Consider the following 18,832-nt stretch of genomic DNA (forward strand, 5'->3'; position numbering starts at 1 on the left):
TTGTAACCATTTTCTGAGTGGAAGAGGAAAGTCAAAACAGGGAATCCCCATTCACTTGGGACTAATATATTAGACTGTTTAATAAGGAGTTGTGGTTTCTGAGACCATATGTTGGCAGCATGATCATGCTGTCCTCTGTGTTAATACCAACACAAACTACTCCTTGCTTAAAGCTCTGAATTTCTGCTCTTCTGTATGTAGTTACAAAGGTAGCTTCTTTCATGTACTCACATGTTTAGTGTCTCACTGGCAAACTTCTGGAACTATACTGTGGAAGTGAGGGTGCTAGAGATTCCTATTTACACACATTGTAATCCTCACAATTTGTAGTTGTAAACTCAGTTATCTACTTATTTCAGGAGACAAAGTTTATTCAGATAATTAAGAGATTCAAGGGTTTGCCAGGAGTCTGCAGAATATACAAGTTCTATAGCAGTTCTCTCCTCCTGTGTTAATATGTTGTATGTTGAAATAAGATAAATATAATCAGAAAGCTAGTTCATACTAAAAATTCATCCTCCTTCCTCTAGGCAGTACTAATTACATACCCACAGAGTACAGCTGTTTCCAATGCTAGGATACCTACTTATAGATAAGCATGCATGATTTCTTTAATGTTTTAAATTTTGGTAATACAATTCTGATATTTAAGTGCATTCTCAACACACTTCAGCTTCTGTAACTTGGTTCATTATTGCCAACACGAAACCTGTTTTAATCCAAAGAATAAATACCTGCTGACAAATGTGGTATGTCAATGTGACTGACAGGAAAGTGTTTCAATAACTCCTATTTAAATAGGCTACAAGAAATTGTGACAGTGCTCTAGGAGCATGGAGAGGGCAATGTAAAATTATCTGCTGAAAAATGGAATTAAAAATGGTTTTAGTCTCTACTAGAACACACAAAAATGCTTATTTGGTAGGAAAGGGTTACTACTTGTTCATGACATTAACTGTAAACTTTGTTTCTGGTATAAGTTGAATTACCATAATAGCCCTAGGGAAATCATTTCTACAAGCTACCAGCAGTCCATCCAAAGGAACACTATGTTTACAAGTCAAAAGGTTACTATGTGGTAAACTGATCAGTCTTCAGTTTACAAGGAAGAATAAAATTAGGATTTCCTCTCAAACAGGAAGTCTGGTCGCATCCTACATTAGCAGGTGCTAGAACAGCTTTAATTCCACTTCCTTCTTGAAAGATAACTTTTACTTGGATCTCTGCTCACTCCTAGAGCAAAATGTGATAAAAAGAAAAGCTTGTTCAACAACATGTGTCTTGTGAGAAAATCATGTAAAAACATTAAGGAAAAGAACTTCAGTTCACCATGATAAAAAAACAAAGGTTTAGAAAGGAGTGGAGTTATATTTAGACAAAACAGAATCCATTATTTCACCCCAGTAAACAAAGCCTAAAGAGAGAAGCTGTTTATGCAGCCAACAATGGACTAGATTAAATTTCTGCCATTATAAATGAAAAAGCATTATTTGAAGTTTCCATAATCCGAGGCTTAATTTTGAACCCGATTATGAATACTGTAAACCATTTTTCCTATTTAAAGTGGAATTCACCCTGTACAACAACCTAGGCTCAGAAAATGCAAGATTCTTGATCGGGGTTAATATCTTGTCCCTTTCTCCCTTCCCTTTTCTGCCAGTGTTACTAGCATTAACTTTATGACCATGGCTATGCAAAAGCAAATCAGAGATGCTTAATTTAAACTTCTGGGTTACTAACAGTACAAAGGAAGTTACCATAAATAGACTGTCATAGTTAAGTCATTTCCTGAGGGAAGGCTGAAGCGTATGCATCAAGTCTCAGATCAGACAGGGTTAAGAACAAAGGGAGTGCAACAGGCACATACTGGAATGATCTTCAGTAATTTTAATTAAAAAACAATGATCAGTTCTACAAACCTATCTTAGCTGCTTTCAAAAGCAAATGAAAAGGGCTGCATTTTCTTTAGACTACAGAGGGATTGGTAACAGTGGAAACCTACAGTTTTGATTAAGGCTGAAGTACGCTATTTTAAAGAACAGTATTAGCAAAACATGTAGGGACATCAAATTTCACAAACTAAATAAAGGTAACCAAAGGAAACAATTGTGCCACAGATTACCACATATGCAGTTATTTTAAGATATATTAGCATGAATTGTATCATTAATATATTTAAGCTTGTCTAAAATATTTGTTCAGATTAGAATAGAATATCAGGGCTGGAAGGGAACTCAGGTGGTTATCTAGTCCAACCTCTATCTACCACATTACTAGTAAGTGTGGCATGAAGTAGGTAAATGAGGATGTTACAGCCAATACAATTGTAGAAATGATAAGTCTGAGTGCATTAAGGCTGTGTGAAACAGCTGACATAAGGTCAAGATATCCCACAAGAGTTTAAAACAAAAAAAGCAGCATCTGGTACACACTGCAACCCCAAACTGGATTCAGAAACAGCAGCAAAAAGTATTGAAAGGCAATGACGGGTGACAATGTGGCTGAGATATGTTTCTTTAATTGGAGTTTTGATATTCTACTACAAAGAGATTAGTTTTAAAAATGTGAAGACTATACAAAGTTAAGACCCAATTTTTCGAACCATCATTTGTGGAAGAGGAATATTTACCAAAACAAGACATTGAGTAACCATCATTCAGTTGAAGGGTCTGATCTGGCAAAGTGCCAAGATGTGTTCAGCATCTATTGACCTTAGTAGGGGTTAAGGGTTCTTGGCACCTCTCTGGTGCCACTTGCATCTTCTGTGATTGGGCCCTTAGTTTTCAAAACCAGATTCTAGGTTAAGCACATGGAATTATAAAGCTGCCTGTTCACTTGGCTGTTTCACGTAAGTCTTTGCCATTTATTACATGTAACTTACTTTATTTTCAGTTTTTCAACTTGTTCCACTTTAGCTTTTGAGAGGAAAAGTGGATCTAGTTTAACACTCAGAAATTATACCACAAGTGTTTGCAAAGTAGACTCAGTGAAGTCACTTGGATCTTATTCTCCTCTTATCCACCTACTAAGTCAATCAGGTTATCCCTACTGGTGTTTAAAATAGGCCAATCACTTTGAGACTATAGAACAGGACACTGTACACTGGAATTAGTTAAATTATCATTTTCTCTCCTAGCCAGGAAGTCAGGATCTAGTTGCATGGTTCTTTCCCCATGAGAGAAGTAGCTGAGCTTAAGTTTCACTTGACAAAACTAGAAACATACGTTCCTGTTAAACAAAACTAACATTCGTGACCAGAGAGAAAGTGTGAGAGGTAATATATATATTTATTGGACCAACTTCTGTTGGCAAGAGACACAAGCTGTCAAGTTACATGGAGCTCTTCTTCAGGTCTGGGTGGTCAAAGCAGTGAAACTGACATACAAAGAGGGACATCTTAATTTTGAGAGCTCCTCCCTTGCAGAACTAGAAGCCAGGGGAGTGTTTCATATGTCAGACTGTCACATGAGTCAGACTCCATGCATAGGGTCCAGGGATAGCACCCTGACAAGAATCTCAACAACTGAAAGCAGTTGGGCTTGGAATTGTATATGGACCTCCCTTGGGGAGTCCAGTTAATCTTTTGCATCTACTTTTAGATAGTAGGCTTCACGTTCTGGCTAAATATGTCAAGCCCTGGTGGTAACAAATCTCTATCAATCAATCTTCAAAACAAATATGAGGAAAAAAAGATATTCACACTCAGAGCTAAGGTCCACCTTAAAGGCTAATCGTCTCTAAAATAAATTAACCCCAAGTGGGCTGAATCTAGTGATCCTGAATCCCACCACTTCGCTTTATTAGTCTATCTTTAGGAAAGAGTGACATGGAACTGAATGGCGCTCTCACACACACACGCCACCCCCTCCCAAACAAACCAAACCAAACTTGGGTGGCATAAATCTGTGCCCATTCACAGACCACACTTCTATAGACTGTAAGACTCCTCAAAATATGCAAGATTCTTTCATTATATCTGCACTAACAGGTACTTCTCCACTGCAGTCATACTTGAGTATCCCACTACCATGTATCCTGGCTGGCTGTGGAACATTAGGCTCCTACCACTCTTTTGGTTAAAGCAGTTCAAGGAAGCGGAAGGAACCTATTATGCTTCCAAAGGCTGAGCTGAAACACTTCAGCCTAAAATAAAAATCTTACATCCTGCAAGGCAGAAGCAAACATCACAACTGTGTCCTGTTACTCACATGTGTATTTTTTCCCCTACAGAACCTTCCTGACAAATAATGAAACTCCTCCCGCACTTAGACTTCAATTAGAAATTTTAGCCAAAACATTCATGACAGGAAAACAAAGCAGATTCAGTGATGCTAATGACAGAAGCAAAATGCATCATTCAGTGAGTGGGAAAAAATCCACTAAGTTTTCTGATGACATACACAGGATGGTGTTGCACAAGCCAAAACAATAGTCACGTATAATTATTTACTTAAAATAGGTATAAAGAGTCTGCTTAATTTAAGAGTTAAATTGTTATTACATTAGGAGACAATGTGATGGAGTTACTAGACGCAGACGCTGAATTGGGGATCCAGGTTTTAAGACCTGTTATTGTACTAGCTCAATGAGGAGCGCTCAGCGATGACTGCTCAGCTCTGTTAGAGGCTTTCCCCCTCCAGATCTGGGCAGCACTCATTGACTGCTCCTGGAGAAAAGCTTAAACTGGGCCTCCCTCATCTTTTGAGTTCTTTTCAAGAAAGAATGCCAAACTGAACACCTCTCAGGAATATGTCCTCTACACCAAAACAGAAAAGGCACCTTGAGAGCCAGGCTTGCAGCAAGGTAATCACATTAAAAGAGGAGAGTTTTGAAGCCTGGGGACTTTGCTTCAGTCATAGGTTCTAAACGCCCATGGCAAGGAAGGCCCCAACACTTTTTTTTTAAATTTATCATCATCACTACTGTTGTATTTGTATTAGTCAACAGCCTTTAAACAACTAATCCTAAAACTACAACTGTACTATTTACACTAGTACTATACAGACATATACACACAAAGAGAGAGAACCTAAATTATATAGTGTGCAAAAAGCAGTGGACACTGCCAAGGGTTCCCTCTTGTAATCATAGGCAGTAAGAAGGAAATGAGAAATGACTGGGCCTATCTGAGGGATAAAGAGCAAAGTGTAGCTGGGGCACTGACACCACTCCAACAAACAATGCTGGCCAAAATCTCATTTCCAGTCCATTTGACTTAGTCTAAAGATCCTCTATAAGACACGTTTTTCTTTATCTTTTAGAAATGATTTTTTTTTTAAAAAAAAGAACAGATGCATGATATACAACTACTTTAGTTCTATGCTGATTAAGTTTTACTTTAACATCATATTGAACATTGAGATTTGGCCCCTTTGAATTGTTTTTGAAGCAATATTCTCTGTAAAAGCTTAAAAAACAAACAAAAGGTAAGTACATACACAGCACTACCATCCTAGCAATGTGGGAACAATGAAGCTCGGATACTAGACATACCTGGAACTTCTCCAAACACGTGCCAAAGTGGATTGTGAGGAAATGAGAGATTAAATTATTAAGTGTACTGACAACTCGTTGAAAACTGTTACCAAAAAAGACTCAGATAACCTCTCTCAAAGAACTAGCCTTTAGGTTCTCCCATATCTATGGCCATCCACGATCCCTGTGGTGTGCAGAGCACAGTTACTCTGAATAAGGTTACCTCAACAAATAACCGTTACACCAAAGTTAACCTCATTGCTGTGTAGCACAAACAATACAATCTAGTATTTAAGATCTGCTGTTGTCCAAACTGTTTAAAAAAAAAAAAAACAACTCACAATCCCCCCCCNAGGCTGAGGAGTTCTTTAATTTAATAGTATTTGAAGCACTGCTCTACAAAAGCCACCCTCTGCCCTCAGTAAAGCATCAAAGAGAATACTCACAGGTTTCAGAGTAGCAGCCGTGTTAGTCTGTATCCGCAAAAAGAACAGGAGTACTTGTCGCACCTTAGAGACTAACATTTATTTCAGCATAAGCTTTTGTGAGCAACAGCTCACTTCTTCGGATGCATAAAATGGAACACACAGACAGGAGATATTTATACATACAGGAAACATGAAAAGGTGGAAGTATGCATACTAAAAGGAAGAGTCCAATCAATTGAGATGAGCTATCAGCAGGACAAAAAACAAAAACAAAAAACCTTTGAAGTGTTAATAGATGACCCACAGAAGGTATGAGGAGAACTTAACATAGGGAAATAGATTCAATTAGTGTAATGACCCAACCATTTCCAGTCTCTGGTTAAACCTAAGTTAATTGTATCTAATTTGCATATTAATTCAAGTTCAGCAGACTCTTTGGAGTCTGTTTTTGAAGTTTTTTTGTTGCAAAATTGCCACCTTCAAGATCTGTCACTGAGTGGTTAAAAAGGTTGAAGTGTTCTCCCACTGGTTTTTGAATATTATGGTTCCTGAACAACAAGGCCATGTAGTCTGTAACTTAAGAAAAACCCAGTTTTTAAGACGGATTAGTGGTCCCAAATCTAGCTATTTTATCACTCAGTTTTACCAGCTGATTCTTGTCTACACAAGAAGAAATTGGTTTGATACCAATGTCATTTTGCCTGTCATCTGAGCAAGCTTTTCATTGTTGTTTCTTCTGAACTGACTCTGCAGTAAAAACCACCACTATATGAGGAAAACCATTTCTGAAGCACAGCCTATTCCTTGCAAGGAGAATTCCTGTATATATTTTAAAATTGCTCAACTCCATGTTGACACTTTTATTCTAGAATGAGGTGCTAGCATAATAACCACTTTCTCAAGAGAAGAAGAAAATAAAACAATCTGAAAAATCCTCTTCCTCACTCCCCAACCACGAGACACAGACCATTAATTCTCAAGATAACTTTTTACAGGGGCTTGCTATAGGGGTTCCCAAAACAAGTTAAAATGAAGACCTGTATTTTTGTTTTCCTCTCTACCTTGCTAACCAAACAAAAATACATTGATAAATAGCTCAAGCAACACCAACAAAAGGACTACAAAAAAAAAAAAAAAAAAAAAGAGGAAGCAAGAAAGCTTTCCAGCAGATAAGGATGACAGTTCTACTACTGCCAAAAGCATAACTGAGAATTTAGTTATTTGCCAGCTGAATGGCTACATCAGATTGCTACAGTTCTAAGGTCTGCCTTTACAGAAGCACTTAGTCCAAGGAATCACTTTGAATTACTTGATATCAAGAGTAAAAAAGCAAAAAAACTATTTCAGTAAAAAGCTGTAATTAGGATCCTCACACTAAATCAGAGATGAAAAACAGATTTTGCAATTTTTCTGTGTATAAAAACAATTGTGACGTTTGAGAATAAGGCAAATCAGTTTACGAGCCAGACTACTGGCACCAGCAGACTTCCACGCCTCTCACACCCATTCGCCTTCCTCCCATTTTTCATTTTCCTTTAGAATTAGAAAGCAGTCATTGTTTTTACCTGTTAAATGAGGGTGGCAATAGTCCAAAAATCCAAAGAAGGAATTTAGATTATAATTCAATAGCTCCAAACACAATTATCCCAAGTACATCTAAACAGTCTTCCTTGCAAGGCTGTAAACAACAAAAGGTCATGCCTGCAAGCCTTGTTTAAAATTCACTCCACTTTTTTATAAGAAAATTTCTACCATCTAGTCAAAATGTTCTTTTCTAACATTCACCGATCTCTACCATGGCATGCAAGTATGGGGTACACTAAGTACCACCTGTGAGGTTGGCTTGTCCAAATCAGTAACAAATCATTTATAGAAACATATTTTAAGACTTGTTGCATTAATGGAAGCTTGAGCATCATTGTATTAACTTCTATAGATCAGTCCAATATCTCTCCGATGGACATGCAGATCAAGGGCAACTATTTTTTTTTTTTTAAACGGGATATAAAAATTGTAGTATTGACCTACTAGTAAATCTTTGATAAACTTAGTTGATTTTAACAGTCTACTTGCTAACCAATTTCATGGATTGGTGACATCACTTGTAGGTAATTAGGCAAGTCTCCAAAGAGGGCCATATATTATTTGGAATTTAATGAACCCCATCCAATACCATTGGAAAGCTTATTTTATGTATGTTCAGAAGAGCTGTCAAGTGGTGCTGTAAGACTTTAGGTGAGGTGAAACAATGGTATCCAAAATGAGAAAAAGGTCTTTTTTGCAATTCTAGAAATAATGCAACATGACTAACTTAAATAGCAAAAACTGTAGTCAATGTCAAACACCTTAAGGTGGTGTTTATTGGCCAGAACTACCATGTATTATAAGATTTTTTTTGGTTTTGCACAGGCAAGTTTTCTCCCCCAGAAGCGAGGAAGCTATTTAACATGCAGAAAAAATGGCAAATATCTACATTTTGCAATATTCTAATATGAAATGTTTTCATACAGCATATTCTTAATTGTCAAAGTATTTTATAAGGAAAACATTTTCTATACAGACGCTCCCTGGGTTATGCAAGATCCAACTTACACAAATTCATACTTACGGAAAAAGTTCCATAAGCCAGAAATAGGATTTTTGAGTTGCGGAAATCTTTGCTTAATGTACGGGTATACATTTCTGACTTATGCAAGGCTTTCTGGAACAGAACGATTGCATAAGTCGGGGGGCATCTGTATTTCCAATTGAAATTTGCTGACCAGATCAAGCTCACAGCGAAGATTGTGCACCAGTAGCACTAGATTGCATGCCGATAGTTTGTACTGAATAGTGTGAAGATAATGTATGTGAATTCCTAATGTAATGCTTCTCCATTGGTACGTTTTTGTACATACATTGTAACATGTAATCTGCTTAGAAAAAGGTTTTAGTTTGTAGCTGCCTCTGCATGCAGTAGTAGCCTTTGACATTCTAGAAACTAGCTTTTTAATTCAATTATGCTTATGTATGGGTCAGCTATAGTGTTAGAGATGAACATACACAGCTTTATAGTATGAATATGCAAAACCTTTGGAAGAAATGGCCAAAGTAGCAGCAAACATACATCTACAAAAAAAAGTTCTTGACTCTGCACTAAAGAGGGATGAAAATAATGTTCTACCTCTTCCCAACTATGTCATCCACAATATGACAAACCCATTTGATGCTGAGTCACAGCCAAAAGGTGCTTATCAACATATCTAATGGACTGCATATGACAGACATACAAGAGTCTCTACTGAAATAGCAGATGTTGGTGAAGAACAAATGGAGAGATTGGAGAGAGGAACAGCTGATTCTGATGGGACATGTAGCTTCTTCAGACATTTAAGAAACCTGGCATCACTACATTTGCTGACGTGGCCAAAACCACCAAATACAAGTCTGGCAAGAGAGGGCCAATCACAGCAGCTATCAGTCCAAAAATGGTCGTCCACAGAGCCCTGTCCTCAGCAAGATGCAGAGATTATGTTTCAATAGCAACTGTTCTAAGTCACCCAATAGGACCTGTGCCTATGTTCCTCTTCCTTGCTGACAAAACAAGGAGAATACCAGACACTTAATTAGGGCATCAGCTGGAAGAATCCATGAGCTAGGAATACGCAACAAAGAAATCATGGTGTACATCAGAGATGACATGGTTATTATACAAATGATGGCCAGAGAAATTCCACATACTTGATTAACTGGCTGCTGAATACTTGAGGCAGGTTATGAAAGAATTTGACCAAGCTAATTCTGTAACTGAAGTCTTTAACAGATATGACAAAGTAAGTGTGAAAACTACAAAAAGACAGACAGGATCTACAGATGGCTACAAGAGATACCAGGTGATTGGAGGACGCCCTGTGCCTCCATGGAAAGAGTTCCTAAACATGGCATTCAACAAGCAGTCCCTTGTAAAATTCCCCCGTGAATATATGGTTTAAATGTACATGATAATGTAGGAGCACACCCAATACAAACGCTCCTTCTAGCTGGAGGCTTTTCCAATGGTAAAGCAGCAAACTCCATCATCAGTAGAGGTGCTGAAGAAGCCCAAGAAGATACTCAACAGGAAGTGATCATAAGGATGCTTCTACATACTTTATGTGCAAGTATGACACATACCATGGTATTCTGGTCATGTGATACACGTTTTGGTCCTTGCTGTTTCCAAAAATGGAACATATACATAACATGGATTAAACAGGAGCCATTACCAGCACTTCACATCTGTGCATACAACTTGTGTAGCACTCACTCCTGACTTCTGTAACATGCTTCCTGCTATATAAGTATAGCAGGAGTTTCTGAAAGATTTTATTTGTGCCTGTACCAGTAAGGATCACTGCACAATTAACTGTCTCTGTAGCCAGAACAGTATTTCTCTGCAGAGAAATACGTGCGTGCCAAGGCAATGAAGACTTGGTAACCCATGCATGCTTGACAGGTATCATAACAATGAACAAAATGACAATAATAATGGTGACTAGAAATGTCACCCGTGTTATTACATTTCCAGGATATCTGTTCAAGTTTATTATTAGATTTTGTTTTGCCCTTTAGTTTGTTGTTGTGATGCTTTGAGGTCAAAGAAATCCAATTGTGTCCTGAAATACAGTCATTAAACAAACAAATTAAAATGACCACTGAAATACTTGCATGTGTTGATGGTATCATTGTTTACCTCAATATCTGTGGAAATGGCACCACTTGATAGCTTCACATCATACCACATCTTATAGTGGACATAAGCAGCTTTAAAATGAGGTGCATGTGGGTAGAGGGTACATTAAGACAACCAAATTGGTAGTGTTTGCCACTTTGTTGAGACCTTAGATGTATTTCCATATCTGTCAAGAATCTGGCAGGTGGAATACAATCCAACCGTAGCATTTTTATACCTAAACTTTCCCCTGCTATTTTCTCTTCCAGCAAGAGAGGCTGCTGTTTAAACTTCCTGAATATATAGGAGTGAATCCAACTAGACAGAACAGAATAATGGGAAGAGCCTCTAGTCAGAGCCCTTGAAAGACTGGGACTCTACTTTTCTGAAATTTAACTCAACTGGGGTACCTTAGAAGAGCCATATGGATATCAAATATTAAGGAAACAGCTCTTGTTCTTTAGAAACCAAGGGGATATATAACAGGATTCCCTCCTTTAGTTTTAAAGCTACCCCTTTCAAAAGCCCCCTTCAAAAGCATCTGGTCTCTTGGGAGCCTCAACCTAATCTTTGTGATCCTGTGTGTTCTCCCCCTTCGAACCTTTCAAAAGGTATTTTCTTGGATTCCCTTTTGCGAGAACACATTCCTGTTAGCCTTTGTTTCAGCAAGATGAAGGTACTTACACTACCTCTCCTGCATGGTTACATGCCTAGCTTTTCCCCCTCCTCCTTGTAAAAAAGGTATTAGCCTTAGGCAAAGCAAGGTATAATTACACCAGCACCTTTTTTTTGGTAAAGTTTTTGCCAATGAGGGGTGTGAAAACACAGATACACCACTGACCGACAAAAGTGCCAGTGTGGACAATGCTCTGCCGACAGCTACCACCGCTTGTTGAAGGGGAGGTAGTTATGCCAATGGGAGAGCTCTCTTCCATTGGCATAGAGCGGCTACATAGGAGACCTAGCCAAAGTTTCTGTTGTCTTTTCGTCTCAACTGGTATTCCCTTAGATGCCTTTTCACATTCCCACCGTGCTGGGGCAAAGAGATCCTGTAGCACTACCTGGACATCAATAAAGCTCTGAAGATGCCCCACGCACCTGAACCAAAATTCAGGGAAGTACTTGCTCAGTTTTTTCCCCCCCTCTCAAGAGTTTTCACATTGGGGAACATTCCGAATCTACGCTGTTGGTCATTTTCCCAAGTCAAAATCATAGTCTGAACTGGTGGCAGTGAAGTCAAATGCATTTTATAACATTGTATGCAGTGTTGTTGTAGCTGTGCTGATCCCAGGATATTAGGGATACAAGGTAGGTGAGGTAATATATATTGAACTTGGAATTTATACAGAGCTCTTCTTCAGGTCTAGGAAAAGAACTCGGAGCATCACAGCTAAACACAAAGTGGAACAGATTCTTTAGCATAGGTAGTTAAAATATATTTCGAGGAACCCTTCCAGGTAAACAGCCTGTTAACACCTCTCCAGTCATAGGGCAGAAAAGGAAAAGAAAAATTTTGGGGAAAGTAGGGGCAAGTTTAGTAGGTTACATAACTACCCTCCCCCCAAGCTTTTTTTTTTTGTATTCCACAAAATAGAAACTAACCTCAGTTAGCCAAGACTTTCATGTTGAGAGTTGCAAGATATTTCCTTAACAAATAAAGAATGTGTCTAATTAACAGAGAACTCAGTGTTTTGATAAGCTGGCAAGCAGTATATAATTACAGGAGAACAGACTGATGCTTATGCTTTGGCTACAAACATTTTTAAGTACTTGTACAAGCAGCAAGTTTTGAAAAGTTGGGACAAGTATATTTAAAAAGCCAGCTGCAATAAGATAGCACTAGTTCTCTCTTGACCAACCTTGTTGTTAGATGTTAAAAGTCCTGCATGGAAGTAATAACCAATTCATGTTCACTGTGGAAGGTGAACAGGTAGTGCCTGCCCTTTATTTTCAGAGTGGAGTTAAGTGGTTCAACCCGAAGGGAAATAGAGTCTGGGACATACCTGCAAGAAACCCTAAGAACAGGCCTGGCTAGGGGTAGAATGCATAGGTAGTTTTTATTTAGTGTTCTCAATTGAAAAAATATCACCTCAAGAAAAGGGTTGAGTTTGGCACTGATCCAGAATGTACCTTTTGTGCTGGAGTTGGAAAAATACCATCAACCCATACAACTCATTCTTTAAAAAAAAAAATAAATAAAAATAAAAACCAATTGAAATGAAAGATTGTCTGTTTTTTCAGAAGACCTGGATGAGACCTATGGGAGACCTACAAATATTCAAAGTTAGAACAGGCTAATAAATTTTCTGCTATTGCAGGTGATCTTTAAATAGAATACACTGCTGGTTCTTGTTTGAACTGCCTCATCTAATCCCAATTGTGTTTTCTGCAAATCCCTTCAGTCACAAACACAGAAGCAGACAACCTCTGAAAGTAACAAGTTCTGTGAAACTCAAAGTCTGAAATAAATGTAACTTAATATTGCATAGTCGAAATATAATCTGTATCATACCCACCCAGCCCATTTTTTATTTTATGTACACTGCCTAATTGCTAAAAATCACTGTTAAAAGCAAAGTACTAGAAAACCAGTGTTCTTCCTTCAGACTAAAATATCCAAGTACATATACTTACTTGCATTCCCCAGGTACACTGCAACCCCCATGGAGTAAATTACATCCTTGTTTACATACAGCTGTGAAAAGAAAAAAGGTTTAGACTTCAGTTAGTATGGGCAGTAAGACTTCAGTTAATACAGAAACCCTAGCTCCTAGTCCAGCAATTAAAGCAATTTCATAATGGAGTAGCTTATTCATTGCTCATTCCTAAAACAGTTTTCCTTTCAATTAATTCTTACACACAGACATCAACAGCACAAGTATTTTAATAACTAAATAAAAAAGTCTAGCTCTTCAGGCTAGCTATTTCATTGAATCAACTCCAAGTTTTAAATAAAAGCAACTGCGCCTCTTGTTTAGCCTGGATCTACAAACATGGCTTACGTTTTTAATGTTATACCACTTAATTTGATTTGTTACATGGGTTCAGATATTTTAAGTTACTCAACCTTTTAAAATAAAATATAGAACTGAAGACCAGAACACCTTCAAAAATTATACAATATTGGCTAAAATAGCTATAAACTGGTGTTCTCATCACTTTACTTCTGTCATAAGTGAAAAAACACACAATTTTAGTGCTAGTTACTCACTGAAAGATAGGAGGAAAAATGCTGCGGGACTAAATTGAACATTGCAGGTATATTTAAGAAGGACTGCATTTGAACATTAACGGACATCAAAAAGCTTTCAGCTTTGTATATTTTAAACTTTAAACAGCTTTATCCTCATTTTCAAGAGTTACATGGACCTTTTTCCTGGACTGGAAAACGTACACAGTCTTACTGAATCTAGTACTGTAAAATGTTATTAAAGCTATCTTCATTTTAGAAATCTGTTATTAAGCTATAACGTATCATTTTTTCTTAAAAAGTTGCTCCTTGAACAAAGTTAACCAGTACCTTCAGTTTAAGTTAAAAGGGTGTTTAATTCACTGGTTTAAAGACCTGATTTGATAGGCAGACAATCCTCTCTACAGCAACTGGATCCGTTTATCAGATTCTGCCAAGAGCCTCACTTCACTCTTACTAGAGCAAGACAGGTTTTTTGTTTTTGTTTTTAAAAAACAAAATAGAAAAAGCAGTATCCAGCAACAAAATAGTGCTTGCATTCATAGTGGCAATTCATAATCATTCATAGGAATAGTGACTAGGCATTGGGCCAGGAAAAAGAGAGAATGATCAAGTTAGCTTATGGTTCAATTCTAAATGATTTTTTTGGAATTGCCAGCAAACTGAAAAATCCATTATTTGCCCAGCTCTAACAAAGCAAATCTATTTGTATTGTGCTAGTGCACATGGCAGTATAGTTGCTGCAGCATGCTAAAAAAGATTTAGCCTCAATATAACTTCTAGTTTCAACAACAATTATGTAAAATAGTAAATAAAGTATTACCTTGTTTACATTCTTCTCCCATCCAACCTTCCATGCAGGCTTTGTTTCCATATTGGTCACATGTGTAGTGACCAACAAAGTCATTACGAGGTCCACAAAATTTATTGCACCGTGTGCTGTAGTAATTCTCATCACATTTCACTCTTATTTGCACTTCAAAATGAGCTACATGCCCCTTAAATGGTAGAGTCTTCCACCGATCCTCAGGGTTGATCATACCAGCATACGACACTCTCTCTATTAACAGCTCTTCATCTTTTATAAAGAGAAAACAAAAACCCTAATATATTGCAAGCCGGATGCACACTATGCAAAATTACTTTTTTCCCCCTGTATTAATTGGTTAAAAAGACTTTCAGTACAAAAAACAAACAAAACAAACACATTTAAATTGCTAAAGGGCTACTGAGTACAAATTTATTTCTCTCTGCCTTGCAAAGTTACAGGACTTTAAGAAATGGAACATAATCAATAGAAAATGGCTTTTTGTCAATGCATCCAAATACATCACACCCATGCAATGTCAATCAACAAGTTTATCTTTATACGAGGCTCTGTTCTTTTTTATTCTTAAATTGCAAAATCTGCATAAATCCAGTAAATAAATTGTTAGAATAGGGGTTCTCTGATGTGAGTAATAAACAAAACAAAGAGCCCACAGTATGTTCAGCTAGGATGCTCTAAATAGACACATACAATTGTATCCCTCAATAAATCCTGTTTTATGTATCTAAAAAGCTCCTCCACCTCATGGAACCTCCCTCCAAAATTTGAAATCCTAGATGTCTTACTTTGGCATTTAAGTCACGAATTACAGAGAGTAAACTCAAATCAATCATGAATATTCCATATATGACCTTATCACTAGTTCATTTAATTGTACTGGAAAAAATGAATAGCATTTCACCATCGTGTAACTTTCATATTATTCTCTAGGAAATGACAGTCTAAAAAAATAAAGCATGGCAGGTGGCAATCAGTGAATTAAAGGACTGAGTGGACAGGAAGCCTTGCCCGACAAGAGGATTATAGGACACAGATTTAAGGAACTGCTACCATTACACATATTTCATAGTTAGAAGACTTAACGATTGCCAGCATTGAAAAAAGGTTTTCTTGAGCAATATAAAAAATTAATGAATTTGTTTGCCAGAAGAGAGCTTTAGCTACCAATTCAGTGTTTAGAAACTATAATAAGCACTACTTCCCCTAGTCCAGATGTTATGTACATAAAATCCTAAAATGAAAGGTTACTCACATGGTATTATTACTTACTGAAGTTAATCTAGAAAAGTCATCTAAAATTGCACATACTTCTTTTACTCCTGTGAAGAGGTTATAACAACCTCTGAAGTGGTCATGAATGTACTGACTTCATGCATAACAAAATATACTAAATAACGATACTTTAGCATTTGTTTTCTCTGAACACCAAATGTTTCAAATAAATAAAAATAAAGCACAAAAGGAAAGCTAAGATGAGTACAGTTTCCACCTGGAAAGATCGAGTTCCATGTCTCCAGGTCTATGGTTCAGGTCTAGCCCAGCCCACGCTGGTAGTAGAGTGACCAGATGTCCCAATTTTATAGGGACAGTCTCGATTGTTGGGTCTTTTTCTTATATAGCAGGGGTTGGCAACCTGTGGCATGCATGCCAAAAAGACAGCACGCGAGCTGATTTTTAATGGCACGCTGCTGCCTGCCAGAGTCCCGGCAAGCAGCAGTGTGCTAATAAAAATCCTGCCCAGCATAGCCCGGCCCGGCCCACTCTTCGCCCTCCGCTCCCTCTCCCCACCCCCCGCCAGCCCGCTCTTCTCTGCCCTCTGGTCCTCGCTCCCCGCCCCACAGGGGCAGAAGCTTGGTCCTGCCAGCTTTCCTGCCTCTTCCCGTAGTGTGCTGGGTTCCTGCCTCTCCTCCACTTCTCCATCCCTTCCTCCCGATCAGCTGATGGCCCTTGCGAGGGAGGGGGTTGGAAGGAGCAGAGTCAGCATGGTCGCTGCGCCCAGCAAAGGCAGAGAAGAAGTAAAGACAGGGCCTTGGGGGCGGAGGTGGAATAGGGGCATATCCCCTCCAGTCCTCTGCCTTGACCCCCCCCCCCCCACTACATACACACACTCACACTCAGCCCTCTACCCTGAGCCCCGCACACACCCCAGACCCCTGCCCTGAGCCCTGCACCCCCCTCATACATACCCAGCTTTTTGCTTGACTCCTTCACACCCCCCCCACAACCACAGCCCTGACTCTGGCACCTCCACATATACTCAGCTCCCCCCCTCCCACCACATGCCTCCAGCCTTCTGCCCTGACTCTTGATCCCCCACATCCCCACCCAAGAACCAAAAGGGAGCTCCTGCACACACACACCCCACATTCCCACCTGCACCCCTAGCACCAAATGGGAGCTGCCCAGGTAAGTGCCCCACACCCAAACCTCCTGCCCCAACTCAGAGCCCCCTCCCTCATTCTAGCTCCTGGCCAGACTTTTCACCCCCAGCCCTGTGCTCAGCACACTCCCACCCTCAGCTCAGTGCAGAGAGAGGAAGAGAACGGGCCAGAACCAAGTAGAAGGTAGGTACCCACTGGATGTGGGCAGGGCCGGGACCCCAGACCGGCAGCAGGCAGAGTGGGTCTGGCACCCGGGATCCCGGTTGGCAGGAGCCGGCGGATGGAACCCCTGAGTGGCAGTGCGCTGAGCCGCTCAGCCCACTGCCGGCCTGGGGTCCTGGCCGCTGGCCTCGCACAGCCCGCTGCCGGCCTAGGTGAACAGAACCCCAGACCAGCAGCGGGCTGAGCGGCCCGGCGGCATAAGAGCAACATTTTAATTTAATTTTAAATGAAGCATCTTAAACATTTGGAAAACCTTGTTTCTTTTACAAAACAATAGTTTAGTTATATAATATCTAGACATAGAGAGACCTTCTAAAAAAACGTTAAAATGTATTACCGGCACATGAAACCTTAAATTAAGGTGAATAAAATGAAGACTCAGCACATCACTTCTGAAAGGTTGCTGACCCCTGTTATATAGGATCCTATTGCCACCCACCTCCTGTCCCGATTTTTCACACTTGCTGTCTGGTCACCCTAACTGGTAGTGAATGACACTATCTTACTACTGCATGGTTTCAGCACCCTATGTAAAGAAAGTTTGTGTTGTCTATCCAATTACTAATAGACAATCATATAATTAGCATAATAGTCTTGCTGGCAGTCTTAGAAGATGAACATGAGACCTGTGACCCTGCTTGCCCTTATCATGGCTAGGCACACTGTGACAGTATGGGGCCTCTTGTATGTCAGTTGCCATAGTTATACGTCTTTAGTAAAGACTAGAGGACTTTAGTGGGACTAGAGGTCAAATGAACATTTTTCAAATAAAAAAGTCATTCAAACATTAGAAGAAGAAGAAGAAGAAGAAATGGGTTAAAAAAAAAATTATATAAGTTCATGGAGGAGGATAGGTCCATCAATGGCTATCATCCAAGAGGGTCAGGGATGCAACCTCATGCTCCAGGTGTTCTTAAATCTGGACTGTCAGAGGCAGGGACTGGATCACTTGATAATTTCCCTGTACTGTTAATTTCATCTGAAGCATCTGGCATGGGCCACTGTCAGAAGGGCTAGATGGACCCTTGGTCTGACCCAGTATGGCCATTCTTATGTTTTTAAGAAACTGAGGTGGGGCAGAAGAGGAGGGAAATGGTAACATATGGGGGAAGTCTGGACAGAGGTGTAGGAAACATCTATGAAGAGGAAGAGGGAATACGTGAGCCAAAGAACAAATGGGAGAAGAACAAGGAGAAAAGGAAGAGACAGAATGAAATTCATTGTCCTCCTGGGATATAACCTAGAGAGAAGGCAGCCTCATTACCCACTGGGAAGATGTACATGGTAACTATTCAGAGGTGGTGGTGGCAGGCTCAAAACGCATGAAAGATACTGTGATGCTTTAAGGGGTGTTTCAGCTACTTCTAAAGTAGAGAGGCTGACACAGAGAATAAGCAGGCAGTAGCTGCCCGAGGTTTTGCAGAGGAGTTGGTGGTAAAGACTGTCACTGGCATAATCAAGACTACCAAAGATGTAACATTACTGCCCTAGGGAGATGGCACTTAGGAGAGAGAATTTTCCATTTACAGTCATAGTTCTTCAATTAATAAGCAGAGTAATAGTGAAATACCAGTGAATTTACTGTGGTGGAAACAAGATTGTCAGGTAGTACTTTGG

At 39.2% G+C, this 18,832-nt stretch overlaps 1 protein-coding gene across 1 annotated transcript in view; it reads right to left on the minus strand.

The window, feature by feature from the left end:
* The window catches only part of JAG2 (jagged canonical Notch ligand 2), a 100,447-nt gene that overhangs the window by 36,895 nt on the left and 44,720 nt on the right, over nucleotides 1-18,832 (minus strand). The window contains 2 exon segments of the mRNA XM_032768809.2: nucleotides 13,228-13,288; nucleotides 14,607-14,861. Of these exon segments, the coding sequence (XP_032624700.2) occupies nucleotides 13,228-13,288; nucleotides 14,607-14,861 (316 nt within the window).

Source organism: Chelonoidis abingdonii, chromosome 4 (assembly GCF_003597395.2).
Source record: "Chelonoidis abingdonii isolate Lonesome George chromosome 4, CheloAbing_2.0, whole genome shotgun sequence".
NCBI classification, from domain to species: Eukaryota; Metazoa; Chordata; order Testudines; family Testudinidae; genus Chelonoidis; species Chelonoidis abingdonii.